The sequence below is a fragment of the Rousettus aegyptiacus genome, unplaced genomic scaffold (genome assembly GCF_014176215.1).
Source record: "Rousettus aegyptiacus isolate mRouAeg1 unplaced genomic scaffold, mRouAeg1.p scaffold_m13_p_13, whole genome shotgun sequence".
Taxonomy (NCBI): domain Eukaryota; kingdom Metazoa; phylum Chordata; class Mammalia; order Chiroptera; family Pteropodidae; genus Rousettus; species Rousettus aegyptiacus.
The window spans coordinates 71,211,167-71,226,511 of NW_023416288.1; the positions used below are offsets into that span (position 1 = coordinate 71,211,167).

At 39.0% G+C, this 15,345-nt stretch overlaps 1 protein-coding gene across 4 annotated transcripts in view; it reads left to right on the plus strand.

The window, feature by feature from the left end:
• Positions 1 to 12,644: 12,644 nt before the first annotated feature.
• Positions 12,645 to 15,345, plus strand: part of WNT2 (Wnt family member 2) — a 42,490-nt gene continuing 39,789 nt past the window's right edge. For 2 of the 4 annotated variants that reach the window (XM_016135474.2, XM_036231000.1), the window contains exon 1: positions 13,389 to 14,313. In XM_016135474.2, coding sequence (XP_015990960.2) covers positions 14,231 to 14,313 — 83 coding nt within the window. In that variant the 5' untranslated portion in view covers positions 13,389 to 14,230. Of the gene's footprint in view, positions 13,362 to 13,387; positions 14,314 to 15,345 lie in introns of those variants that run through there. The other 2 variants (XM_016135472.2, XM_036231001.1) reach the window with 2 other exon arrangements.

The window sequence follows — 15,345 nt, forward strand, 5'->3', positions numbered from 1 at the left end:
AGGCATCCGAAATGGAAAGGAAGAAATAAAACTCTTGTAATTTGCCGATGACATGATACTATATAGAGAGAACTCTAAAGATATCACCAAAATACAGTTAGAACTGATCAATGAATACAATACAGTAAAAGGATACAAAATAAATATTCAGACGTCAGTGGCATTTTTATACCCAATGCTAAACTTTCAGAAAGAGAAATTAAGAAAACAATCCCATTTACAATTGCATCAGAAACAACGTAATACCTGAGAATCAAATTAACCAAATTGGTAAAGACCTGTTCTCAGAAAATTATAAGTCATTATAAAAACAAATTGAAGAAGATACAAATACATGGAAGCATATACTGTGCTCATGGGTAGGAAGAATCAACATCATGAAAATGGTCATATTACTCAAAGCAATCTATAAATTTAAATGCAATCCTTATTAAAATGCCAAAGGTGTTTTTCAGAGAGCTAGAACAAATAATCCTAAAACTTTTATGGAAGGATAAAGCACCCTGAATAGCCAGAGCAATCTTGAGAAAGAACAAAGTTGGAGGTATCACACTACCTGATATCAAACTGTACTACAAGGCTACAGTAATCAAACAGCTTGGTGCTAACATAAAAACAGATACATTGATATGGAACAGAATAGAGAACCCAGAAATAAATCCACACCTATGCGCTCACATAATATATGACAAAGGAGGTAAGAATATACAACAGAGTAAAGACAGTATCTTCAATAAATGGTGCTGAGAAAATTGGACAGATGCATGCAAAGAAAAGAAACTGGACCCCTTCTTACATCATATACAAGAACAGACTCAAATTGGATTTAAAACTTAAATGTAAGACCAGAAACCATAAAACTTCTAAAAGACAACATAGGCAGTAATTTCTCTGATACTGCTAACAGTAATTTATTTTCAGACATATCTCCTTAAGCAAGAGAAACAAAAGAAAAAATAAACAAATGGGACTACATCAAACTAAAAAGTTTTTGTACAGTAAAGGAAACCATCAAAAACAAAAAGACAACCAACTGAGTGGGAGAAGATATTTGCTAATGATACATCTGATGAGAGTTTAATATCCAAAATATCTAAAGAACTCATACAACTCAACAACAAGAAAACAATCTAATTAAAAAATGGGCAGAAGACCTGAATAGATATTTCTCCAAAGATGACCAATAGACATATGAAAAGATGCTCAACATCTCTAATCATGAGAGAAATGCAAATCAAAACCACAATGAGCTATCACCTCACACCTGTCAGAATGGCTATCATCAATAAATCAAAGAACAAGAAGTGTTGACAAGGATGTAGAGAAAACGGAATCTTCGTACACTGTTGGTGGGATTGCAAATTGGTACAGCCATGCTGGAAAAAAGTCCGGAAGTTTCTCAAAAAATTAAAAATTAAATATACCTTTTGACCCAGCAATTGCACTTCTGGTTATTTATCCAAAGAAAACCAAAACAATAATTCATACAGATCTGTGCACCTTTATGTTCACTGCAGCTCTATGCACAATACGGAAGCAACCTAAATCCTCGTCAACAGACTGTTACATAAAGAAATTATGGTTCATATATTCAATGGAATATTACTCAGTCATTAAAAATAAATAAAATCTTACTATTTGCAATGAAATGGATGGACCTAGAGTTTATTATGCTAAATGAAATAAGTCAGACAGAAAAAGAAAAATACCATATGATTTCATTTATATGTGGAATCTTAGGAACAAAAAGAACAAACTAATCAAAAACAGATTTGCAAATATAGAGGACAATCTGGTGACAGCCAGAGGGGTGGGAGTTTTGGGGGGCTGGGAGAAAAGGGTGAAGAGTTACAGAAGTACAAATTAGTAGTTGATAGATGATCTTTTTATAAACTATATAAATGTCTAACCAATGTACTGTATACTTGAAACTAATAATAAAATAAAGTTGAAAAAAAAAAAAGAAACCAGAAAGAGCTCAAATAACAACCTAAATTCACATTTCAAGAAACTAGAAAAAGAAGAATACACTAAGCTCAAACTTAGTAGAAGAAAGGAAATAACAAAGGCTAAAGCGGAAATAAGTGATAAATAAAGTAGAAACTAAAAAAGACAATAAAAAAGCCAATGAAACTAAGAACTGGTTCTCTGAAAAGATAAACAAAACTGACAAACCTTTAGCTAGACTTACCAAGAAAAAAGAATGAGGACTCAAAATTAGAAATGAAAGAGGAGACTTTATAACTGATACCACAGAAATACAAAGAATTATGAGACTACTATGAAAATTACATGCCAACAAATAGAACAACCTATAAAGACTGGATAAAATTCCTAGAAACATACAACCTACGAAGACTAACTCATGAAGAAGTAGAAAATCTGAACAAACCTATTACTAATAAGGAGGTTAAAATAGTAATCAAAAGAAAAAAAGATAGGAAGGAAGGAAGGAAGGAAGGAAGGAAGGAAGGAAGGAAGGAAGGAAGGAAGGAAGGAAGGAAAAGAAAGAAAGAAAGAAAATCAGGACCAGGTCGCTTCACTGGTGAATTCTACCAATATTTAAAGAAAAAATACCAATTCTTTTCAAACTCTTCCAAAAAATAGCAAGGGAGTGAATACTTCCAAATTAATTTACAAGGCCAGCATTACTCTTATACCAAAATTAGACAAGAACAACACAAGAAAAGAAATTACAGGGAAATAACTCTGATGAACATAGAAGCAAAATTTCTTGACAAAATATTAACTAATTGAATTCAACAATACATTAAAAGGATCTTACACCACAATCAATTGAGACTTATTCCAAGGATGAAAGGGTGGTTCAGTGTCTGCAAATCAAACAATGATACACCACATTAACAAAACGAATGATAAAAATCATATAATCATTTCAATGGGTGCAGAAAAAGCATTTAACAAAATTCAACATCTACTCCTAATAAAAACTTTCAACAAAGTACGTATAGAGGGAATGTACCTCAACACAATAAAGGCCAGATGTGACAAGTCCGCAGCTGACATTAAATTCAATGATGAAAAGCTGACAGCTTTATCTCTAAGATTAGGAATAAGACAAGAATACTCACTCCTGCCACTTTTATTCAACATAGTACGGGGGGAAAAAAGGCATCCAAATTGGAACAGAAGAAATAAAACTGTCTCTATTTGCAGATGACATAATATAATATATAGAAAGCCCTACTAAAGAGTCCACAAAAAACCTTTAGAACTAACAAATAAATTCAGTAAACTTTCAAGATACAAAAAACAATAAATGAAAATCAGTTGCATTTCTGTACACTAATAACAAAATATCAGAAAAAGAAATTAAGAAAACGATCCCATTTACAATTTCATCAAGAAAAATAAAATATCTAGAAATAAACTTAATTAAGACCTAGACACAAAACTATAAGCCATTAGTGAATGAATTGAAGAAGACAGAAATAAATGGAGAGATTCTCTATTCTCATGAACTGGAAGAATTAACATAGCTGAAAAGTCCATGCTACCTAAAGCAATTTGCAGATTCAGTGCAATCCCTATAAAAATTCTAGCAGCATTTTTCACAGAAATAGAACAAATTTAAATTAGTATGGAACCACAAAGCAATCTTGAGAAAGAATAGCAAAGCTGAGGCATCACACTTCCTGATTTTAAATTATATTACAAAGCTATAACAATCAAAACAGTATGGTATTGGCATAACAAAAAAGACATAGATCATTGGAACAGAATAGACAGCTCAAAAATAGACCCACACATACATAGTCAATTAATTTATGACAAAGGAGCCAAGAGTATACAATGGGAAAAGTATAGTCTCTTCAGTAAATGTTGTTGGGAAAAATGGACATCCCCATACAAAAGAATGAAACTGGACCACTATTTTACACCTTTCACTAAAATTAAAAAAAAATGGATTAAAGACATAAATGTAAGACCTAAAACCATGAAAACTATGTTTTCTTATGGAAGAAAACATAGGTAGTGAGCTCCTGGACATAAGTATTATCAATGATTTGGGGGGGGCGGGGGGAGGATTTTATACCAAAAGCGAAGACAGCAAAAAGAAAAATAAACAAAGTGGACTACACCAAATAAAAAGATTCTGTACAGCAAAAGAAACCATGAAGAAAGTGAAAAGAGAACTTATGCATGAGAGAAAATATATTAACTCCTTATCTGATAAGGGGTTAATACTCTAAATATATAAAGAACTCATACAACTCCACAGAAATAATCTGATTAATAAATGGGGAAAATACCTGAATAGTCATTTTTCCAAAGAAGACCGATACTCATTTTTCCATATGGCCAACATATAGGAAAAGTTTCTTAACATCATTAATCATGAAACTGTAAATTAAAATCACAATGAGATATCGCCTCACACCTGTTGGAATAGCTGTTATTAAAAAGACAATAACCAACAAGGGTTGGTGAGAATGCAGAGAAAAGGGAACTTTGGATACCGTTGGTTAGAATGTAAATTGATGAGACCACTATGGAAAACAGCATAGAAGTTCCTCACAATATTAAAACTAGAACTACCAGATGATCTAGCAGTTCCATTTTTAGGCATTTATCTGACGGAAACGAAATCACTATCTGAAAAAGATACCAGCAACCCTTCCCCTCATCATGCATTGCAGCATTGTTCACAATAGTAAAGACATGGAAACAAGTGTTCATTGACAGATGAATGGATAAAGAAAATGCCACACACACACACACACACACACACACACACACACACACACACCACAGGAATATTATTTAGCCAAAAAAAAAAAAAAGGAAATTCTGGTTTTTGTGACAACATGGATGGACCTCAAGGGCATTTTGCCAAGTGAAGTAAGTCAGGCAGAGAAAGATAAATATTATACAATTATTAAATGTCAAACCTAAAAAAATAAACTCATACCTACAGAGAACAAATTGATGGTTTCCAGTGGTGGTGAATGGAAAGTGGATGAAATGGGTGAAAGTGGTCAAAAGGTACAAACTTTCAGTTATATGGTAAATAAGTCCTGGGGACGTAATATGTAGCATGGTGATTACAGTCAACGGTATTGTATATTTTAAAGTTGCTAATGTAATAAATCTTAAGAGTTCTCATTACAAGAAAGAAAAAAAAGCATAACTATGTACAATGATGGATGTTAACTAATTGTGGTAATCATTTCACTATATATATATATATATATATATATATATATATCAGATCATTATAGGCATACTTTTTTTTATTGTGCTTATCTTTATTACACTTCACAGATATTTCATTTTTTACAAATTTAAGGTCTGTGGCAACCTTACGCCTTCTGGAAAACCTTCTGGAAAGGATTCATCTAGATGCCCTAAGAACATTTGCGATTCCTTGGGAAGAGGTTAAAATATCAACATTAGCAGCAGTAGGGGAAAAAGTTGATTCCAACTCTCCTAGATGACATTAAGGGGGTTTAAGACTTCAGAGGAAGAAGTAACTGCAGATGTGGTAGAAATAGCAAGAAAACCAGAATTGTAAGTGGAGCCTAAAGATGTGACTGAATTGCTGCAATTTTATAATGACACCTGACAGATGAGGAGTTGCTGCTTATGGACGAGCAAAGAAAGTAGTTTCCTCAGATTCATTGATAAAGCAGCAACAGAGTTTGAGAGGATTGACTCCAATTTTGAAAGAAGCTGCTGCGGGTAAAATTCTATCAAACAGCATTACATGCTTCAGAGAAATTGTTTGTGACAGGACAAGTCACAGCCAGTGAGGCAATCTTCATTGCTGTCTTAATTTAAGAAATTGCCATAGCCACCTCAACCTTCAGCAACCACGATATTGATCAGTCAGCAGCCATTAAAATCGATGCAAGACCCTCCACTAGCAAAACAATTTCAACTTGCTGAAGGCTCGGATGATAGTTAGCACTTTTTAGCAATAAAGTATTTTTTAACTAAAGTATGTATATTATTATTTTAGACATAATGCTATTGCTCACTTCATAGACTACCGTATAGTATAACATAACTTTCATATGCACTGGAAAACCAAAAAATTATTGTCATGTTATTTATTGAGTGGTCTGGAACCAAACCCATAAAATCTCTGAGGTATGCCTGCACGTTGTACACCTAAAACTAATACAGTGTTACATGTCAATTATATCTCAAATTTTAAAAAGCTGTTATTTTGGGGGTGGTTTATTATACAACAATAAATAACTGGAAAACTTATTTATGGTGTTATTTCTTTGGTAATCTGGAGATTACAATATGTATTCTTGTAGTATCTATTAAATATGATTTTATAATAATGCATTCAGTTAAAAACATTTTACAATAGTTCTTAAGACTTCTTTGATTCATAGATTATTTAGAGGTATGTTGCATAATTTTCAAGATTTTGGAGATTTTCTTGATTTTTCTTATTGATTTCCACTTAATTCCATTCTGAGCAAGGAACATACTTTGTATTATTTCAATTCTTGTAATTTATTAAGGTTTATTTCATTACCCAGTGTGTTATCTAGTTTAGTGAATCTTTCATTTTCACTTGAAAAAAAATGTATATTTGCTGCTGTAGAGCGACTTATTTTATAAACGTCAACTAAATCCAGTTTCTTCATGGTGCAGTTGAGTTCTACATCTTGCTGATTTGGTCTGTTCATTCTTTCAACTTCTGAAAGTGGAGTGTTGACATCTCCAACTATAATTGAATATTTGGTTTTATTTCAATTCTGTCAATTTTTGCTTCATATATTTTGAAAGTGTATTTTTTCTTGGTGAATTGACCCTATTATTATTGTCACGTCCCCCATTTCAGGTAAATATTTTTGATCGAATACCTATTTTGATATTGATATATCTACTTTGGCTTTTTAAAAATTATTTGCACAATTTATCTTGTTCTATCCTTCTCTTTTCACCTACCTTTATTATATTTGAAGTCAGTTTCTGGTAGGCAGCATTCAGTTGGGTCTTATGTTTTTATTCACTCAGACAATTTTTGTTTTAAATTTTTGTGTTGGGGCTATATATATATATTTTTATATAATTATTGATATGTTTTGATTTATGTCTAACATTGAAATATTTGTTTTGTTTCCTGTTTGTTCTGTTTTTCATTCTTCTTATTCTCTTTTCTTGTCTTCTTTTGGAGTATTCGAACATTTTTTATTTTAATGTATTATGGGTTTTTTTGCTATATTTCTTTGTATAGTTTTTTTAGTGGTGAAATATGGATTATGTTATGTTATGTACACATACCTTTTTTATAGTGTACTTAGAATTGTTTTATTACTTCAAGTGGAATGTAGAAAGTTATCACCATATAAGTTCCCTTTATCCCCCCTGCTTGATATAGTTTCTATGTATTACCTCTACATACAATGAAAACACTACCAGACAGTGTTACTATTTTTGCCTTCAACCATCAAACATATTTTATATAACTGAAGAGAAGTGAAAGTTAATAATATTTACCATTTCTCTTGCTTTTCCTTCACTCTGGATTTTCCTAGTTTCCTTCTTGTATCATTTCCCTTTTATCTTAAAAACTTCCTTTACCATTTATTTTAGAACAGGTCTGTTGACAATGAATTTTCGTCGTTAGCCTTCATATAAGAGTGTCTTTATTTCACTTTCATTGATGAATTTTTTCACTGGATATAGAATTCTAGGCTGAGCGTTCTTTTCTTTCAGAGCTTCAAAAATACCTGTTCTTTCCCTTCTAGTTTCATAATTTCTGTTGCGAAATCTACAGTTATTCAAATCATCATTCTCCTTTGTTTCTCACAAGTAATAGATCATTTGTCTCTGTTAAGACTTTGTCTTTGCCTTTAGCTTTCAGCAGTTTAATTACGATGTACCTTGCATAGATTTCTTAAGGTTTGGAATTTGCCGAACTTTTAAAATCTCTAGGTTTATATCTTAGACAAAATTTAGAAAGTTTTTAGCCATTATTTCTGTAAATATTTTTTGTTGCAATGGACTTTTTCTCATCTCCTTCCAGGATTTCACGAGACAATGTTATACCTTATAAAATTGTTTCAGAGATTAGATCAATGAAACTTTGCTCACTTCCTTTCAATCTTTTTTTTCTTCTGTCGTTAGGACTGGATTATTTCCATTGATCTATCTTTATACTTTCCTCTTTCATCTCTTTTTCTATATTGGCCTTAGCCAGTGAGATAAATATTTGACTATCTCACTGTGACGATAGTACATAGATTTTTAGTTTTAAAACTTCTATGTAGTTCTTCTTTCCATTTTATGTGTCTTTGCTGATATTTTCTATTGTTCATGTATTTCGAAATTATTCACCCTTATTTCTTGGAGCATTTTCAAAATAGATGCTTTCAAAGTGTTCAATCATTTCAACATCTGTGTCATTTAGGACTTAGTGTCTGTAGATTGTCTTTTCCTATTTGAATTAGAATTATCCTGGTTCTTTGTAAGCAAGGTAATTTTGATTCTATCCTGGACATTTTAAATAGAATGTTAAGAGACTCTGGGTCTTGTTTAAATCCTATGGTGTTCTTATTTTAGTACACGATCTACCCAGTCAGGCCAAAGATTCTGAACAGAATTCTTTGGGTTCTTGTTCTGATGTTATTTCAGTTTCTGAGGCCTTTGCAATGCTAGTCTTGCCTGCCTCGCATGTGTAAACCCAGTGGTTTGTCTGGGATCTTGGGGATGGTCTGTCTCATAGTTGAGTTCTCAAAGTCTTTGTTGTGCTCTTCGGGGTCAGATCTACATGTGCACAACTGTGGGGATGGGGTAAGAAAAGCAGTTCGCATGTGACTTTTGGGGAATCACTTTCTCAAGCTCTTCATTTTTCATGACTTTCCAGATGCTTTCTGGTTCCCAAGAACTCTCCTTTTTGGTCCTTTGGCCAGAAAATGTGGCTCTAGTTATCTCACTCTGTCATAAACTTTCTGTGACTTCGCCCATGTCTGGAACCACATAGCAGAAGAGAAAGAGAAAGAGAAAGAAAAAAAAATGGATTTTTTCCCCACCTTTTTGGGACCTCAGTTTTTATGTTTGGAAATGATTTTTACCATTTCTCAAAAGTTTTAGGCATATGCGAGCTCTCACTGCTGCCTCTGTCACTACTGCCAGCATCAACACAGGACTTCCCAGGGGACTGGGATATAAGAGAAATGGAGCGGGGCAGAACCAAGGGGATTTCTCCCACTCTAAAGATGTTAAGAGTCCCTTTCATGCTTCTTGAATCAAAATGAGATGGCTTCTCTGGAGACTTCTTCTGTAGGTCTTTTTGTCCAGGAAAGGTACCCACTTCAAGGTTTAGGCTGCCTTGGATCCAGGCTTTAAGATACCAAAGGAGATACAACATTAGAAACTCACTGTCATTTAGTGGTCCTTAAAATTTTGATCTTTCTCAACTCACCTGCTTTCATTTACTTTTCAGAGTCCTCAAATAGCTTTTCCATGCATTCATTCCAAGATGTATGCCTATATTCAGAGAGAGAGATAGGGTCAAATGTGTTATTCTGTTTTATCTGGACTCAGTACTCTCCTGCTTTTTGTGCTAATGATTTCATATATTTTCCTTCTATATGTTTTAAACCTCACAAGATGTGATAATCATGATTTTAACACTCAGTATTATTTTATGTTTTCCCCAAAATTTACCGTCCTCAGTGTTAATTACTTTCTGCAATTTCATAATACTATCTGGTATAATTTTTCTTCAGCCTAAAGAATTGGCTTAATACTTATTTTCTTAGCTTTTGTTTGAAAGCATCTTTATTTTGTCTTCATTTTTTAAAGAGCTTTACAATGATTATGAAATTCCATTTTAGCAGTCCCCTTCCTCCCACTTTAAACACATTATTCTATTGTCTTCTGATTTCAATAGTTTCTGTCTAAAAGTCAGCCATATCTTATGGTTTCTCCCATGAAACTATGGTGTCTGTTTTTTGTGTAGCTTTAGTATTTTCTCCTTGTCTTTGTTTCTTATGGCTTCTATTTATTTACTGATTATGCATCTATTTGTTAACTGTGACCATATTTTCCTTTTCTTGAACATAGTTTTATTCAGTATATAAGAGCTATTTTAAAATTTTGAATTTTTTTTTTTTTTGTCTAGCATCTCCGCTGGATGTCTGAAGTACTTAACGAAATCTCTACATCCTGCTAAGCTGGAACTCTAATGTCTCTCAATACCGCATGACATGCTGCAGGCTACCTCCGCTAGACCTTGCAGAGTCTCATCATATCTATATTTAGTTCAGCTCTTGGCCAAGGACCATGGCGAATCTCCATGCAGACTTGTGGGAACCCCCTTTTCACAGATACCTACCTTCATATGTGCTACCTTGCCAATTTCAGCTGCTTCAACAGTGCGAAACTCTATTCTCTTCCTCCATAACCGAGCCTATTGCCTTGCTTTTGTTCCACTTCCTTGCACCCCAGAAAAAGTGCCCTTCGGTAGAAAAAACTTCATGGATTTCCCTTCTCTCAAGGATCACAGCTGTGTGCTGCCTATTGTTCAATCCCTGGAAAACATTTGCTCCATCTAGTTTTGTCCAGTCTTGGAGTTTTTTTGTTTGTTTTTGTTTGTTTGTTTGTTTGTTTTTAGCAGGAGAATAAATTAGGTACCTATGACTCTCTCCTTGCCGGAAGCAAGTTTTTGGTGTGCATTAATTTAAATGCACATTGAGATTTAAATCACTGATATTAAAACTTTTCCTTAAAGCAATTTCTGACAAAAAATATAGGTAAATAAATGTGTTAATAAAAATTTCAGGAGTGACTAAAGGGAAAAGGGAGTCATCTTTTAAGGGCATTGCAGGCAAACTTCAAATTTCAAACTTAACCTATGATACTCTTAGTTGAATAGATCTAGTAAATAAAAGAGTTCTAGTGATATATATTCTATATTATTTGATATGCAACCTATAATGTTATGTATATAATACTCGTAGATTTAGAAAGTAAAGAAGATACATATATTTTTATTTCTCATTCTTGGCCTGTGCTGTTAGTACACAACATTCTCTCTTAAGGTCATTGAATCTAAGTTGGAGATACTCGACCTTTAAATCATTGGTTAGTGAGACATTGCCTTAGGAAGAAGCCAGTTTAGACTGAAAGGCAAATGACTATTTGGTTTTAGAAGTAACTCTCCATTCTTAAAGGGTGGAGATGGTTTGGTAGTAAATTAGTTCTCGCTCTCTCTGCCCTGGGAGATTAGACAAACAATGGATCTAACTAAGAAAATAGACTGACTCATTTGGCTACAATGCTATACTGAAGTTACATGCAAACTATCATTAATCTCCAGAAAGAGAATTGGATTCAGCATACTGTACAAGAGGTTTACAGCCAATTCTGAGATTTCTCATTGAAGAAACCAAAATTCAGACATTAAATTCCTATATCTAAAGGCACTCTGAACCCTGTCTTTCCTTACCTCATCCTGAGCTATAGCAAGGCTGAAGTCATATGCAACTTACTTCATTATTTATTAACCCTTCTTTAGGATGGTACTTTCTATTGCGAGAGAAGTGAGGTTTGCGACAACCTTCTTTCCTACTAATTTTCTTGAGCATTTCTGAAATTCTGCTGGTAGTGAATACTCTGTCTTCAAAGTAAAAATTGTCCATCAAGAGAATAGGTACAGATGAGAAAGGAAAATCAGACCTGTTGGAGAGGAAGAGAAGTTTCACAGGGCTGTTAATGGCCATACATGGTCAGGGGTGGAGAACGAGAAGGCAACGGAATCACAGATGTGAAAGAGACGAGTCATCTGGTTTAGGCAGCCTCTAGACAGGTAGAGAAGGGGTGTTTGGGTGGGTCTTGTTAGCTTCTTTTGAACTTTTTCAGCTTCTTGCCTCTCACCAAGCCTGACTTCTCTGCGAGTGGTGTGGTACTTTTCCTCCTGCCCCAGGATGTAGTCTTTGGGTAGATCTCATCTGGGGGATGGTCCCTTTTATCCCCAGGAGATCTATTTTAGGTTTAAGTCTCTCCCTTGGCCACACCAACATCAGGGCAGACCTCCTGGATGCTCCATAATTCCCTGGGTGGAGAGAAAGAACCTCTAAGCTGATGGTCACACTTCATGTATTTCTAACTCCCTGTGGCTATGAGAACATGATGTGCCGAGGTGGGTGGAACTTGGAGTCGAGGAGTTTTTTAGGTAGTTTCAGGTCTCTTTGTCTATGAGAGAAGCATACAACTGCCTACCTTTCCAACATACACATCCACACCCCTACATTATTCACTGGTAGAAGTGGAATTTTGGCAACTTATGGTTCCTCTGGGGCCACCCATCTCTTGTACATATCCCAAGTGTCTGGATTCACTGTAGGAGACCGTGGACAAAGGAGGGTGAAATTAAATGTCAGCTTCTTCTGCTTCACCCAGAAGAGGTTTGTGAGCATAAGCATAGAAGTAAATGAGATATTTGTTGCTATTCGATGCCTATCACATCGCGCCCCTTGTCCCCCCTCCCGCCCGCCCCCCACCAGTGCGTGCACACACAGCGAGCAGAAACGCAGTAGCCCCTCCCTCGCGACCGGCACAGACCGACCAGAACTTCCCCTGGGTCGTGGCCCAGCGATACGGAGCGGCCCTGGCGCGGAGCCCTGCTCTTCCCGAGTCGTGGGTGGCGCGGTGCTTGTTTCCCTCCCCTCCCTTTCCGGACCCAAACGGGGATGTATCTGGGTCAGCCTGGGAGGGGCCGGACCTGCCAGGGACCGGCGGGGGGAAAGGGGGTGGCGATGACAGCATCTTTCAGGTTTTTGGCGTTTCTGAGCTTCGGCCCGTCCAGCTTCTCACCGCTCTCGCGCCCGACAGGGCTGCTGCTCTCGCCGGAGGACTGGGTGGAGGGAGAGCGGCGGGTTCTTCCTATCTGGACCGCCACCTCTCCACGCTCTGCAAATAATGCGGCGCTCGTCTTCATCCCCGCCCCCAGCACGCACACACATTTCGGGTTCCCCAAGGCGTGCTTCCCAGGCGGGCGGCGGGCTCCTCCGCCCTAGGAAAAGAGCAGTGGAACAGTTCACGGCCGCCGCGAGTTCCTGGTCTTCCTTCCTTTCCGGTGATAAACGGCGGGGCTGCAAGCCAATTGCTGCTCAAGATGCTCCACCCGCGGGCGCGAGCCTCTCTCTCTCTCCGCTCTGCAGGGGCCCAGATCCAGGACGGAGAAGGTCCTTTTGCCTCCACAAAGCTCAAAGGCTGAGAGCCAGGGCGGCGGGAGGCGCGACCCACGGCAGGCTCTTCGCTGCCTCGGTGCCTCCCTCCGTGATCTTTTGCGCTCCACAGCGTTGGGGAGGAGCTGGGTGTGCGTCAAAACCGCATCTTCCCCGGACGCTTTGGCCAGGGACGCCTGGGTGAGGTCCAAAGGGTCATGGACCTTCTCGACTCCCCTCCCTGCGAGCTCTGCATATTATCCCAGCACCGAGGAATCAAGGCCACAGGTCTTCGTTTCCCCGAGGCCCGGTCCCTCCCTCCCCAGCCTTGCCCTGCCTAGACTCGGCAGCTCCAAATTTACAAGTGCTCGCTCTTCCTCTCGGCGTTAGAGAGAGAAGCGGCGCAATTAGTTGAAAATCTCTGGTTTCCTGATCCTGTACACATTTATCTCCTTATCCTCTCTCTCGATCCCCCACATCGCACGCTCCGGGATTTCGGATTGCACGAAGGTAGCCTCGCGTATCCTGAACGCGCGTGTCCCTGTGGCCGGAGTCCACAGATGCTCTTTGGCTGGGAGCTTCCCGAAAGGTGCCTGCATCCGCAGGAGCTAGAGGTCACGAAGAGGTGTTCCTCCTTGCCCGCCTCACCTCGCCGACACACACCTCTTGCCATTATTTTATCCACCCTCGTATAAACCCCGCGCCCCTCCCCGCCGGCGCCGGGCGCAGCGCCCCCTCCCTCGGCTGCGCCCGAGCGGGCGGGGAGCAGAACGGACAGGGGCGCGCGGGAGGTGCGCAGAGCTCTCCCGCTGCCCGCGCTCGCCGCGCCTAGGGAATTGGGCTTTGGGCGAGGCGGCCCAGGCTGGCCTTTATCGCTCGCCCCGCTGGTCGTTTGAAACTTTATCAGCGAGTCTCGCCACTCGCCGCAGACCAAGAGGGGGGCGGGGGCGCGGGCGAGGCGCGGCGCCGGCGACCGTGACGAGGCGCTCCAAGCGCTGAGCGCTTCTGCTCTGGGCACGGATGGCGCCCGCACACGGAGTCTGACCTAATGCGGACGCAAGGGGGTTAATATGAACACCCCTCTCGGTGGAATCTGGCTCTGGCTCCCTCTGCTCTTGACCTGGCTCAGCCCCGAGGTCAGCTCTTCATGGTGGTAAGTCCACGCGCATGGGCGCGGGGGGATTTCTGAGATGGAATGGGGACCGCACTGGCTACAGTGACCCTTCCCGGTCGCGCTTCCCCGCGGCTGCGGCAGTCGCGGATTCCAGCCCCAGCACTAGCTGCTGCCTCTCCTACCGCCCCATCCTGAACCCCTTCGCTTTTTCTCTGAAGCCCGTTCCAGCTTTGATAACTCCAAAGGGGAGAAAAAAAAAAAACCCACATTCCCCCTCAAATGAGATGTCTGATGTTTGGTTTATTTGGATCCAGCTGAGCGACAGCAAAATCAGCCAATTTCTTATCCCGTTGAGAGACGCGCTAGCTGGGTCTCTAGCTCAGACGTACGCATGTGTGTGTGTGTGTGTGTGTGTGTGTGTGTGTGTGTGTGTGTTTTCACCTTGAAAACTATACTCGTACCCCCGCCACCACCAACCCCCCCCCCCACCCCCAACCCTCAGGATAAACCGAGGGGCCAATTCAGTCAGTCAGGAGCTGTAGAACCCAAAGTGTATGATTTTGCATTATTTCCCGTCCTTCCACATTCCTAATGTTTTGCCCCAGTGGGGCGGAAGAACCTTGTGCTGCCTCCAGACAGAGACTACCTCTTTAACGCGCAGCTCGGGAGCTGGGGGCTTTAATATGTAATTCTGTTCGAAAACACAGTCGGCCCCACTCCCACCCACCCACCCACCCCCGCCAAAAGAGTAACTGCTGCTGTTCTTTGTACGTTGATCAGCGACTTATTTATTTTGCACAGTGAATGTTACAAGTCTTAGCATCGTTACACGTGCCAAAGGGAAATTCTCTCCCTACCCAGAAACTCTTCTGCATCTCCCCACCTAATGATCTTGAAAAGAGGGGGTCAGGAGCTCCTGAACGTCCTTGCGGCGTAAAAGTTTCCCAAGAGATATTAAAATACTGTTTCAGAAAGACCTGTTACAGTGGGGGTGGTTTTTCAAGAATCTTGCAAAAGTGAGGAGTCTTAGTCAAATGAAAAACCAGAGCAAAGAACTTCAGGAAGACACTG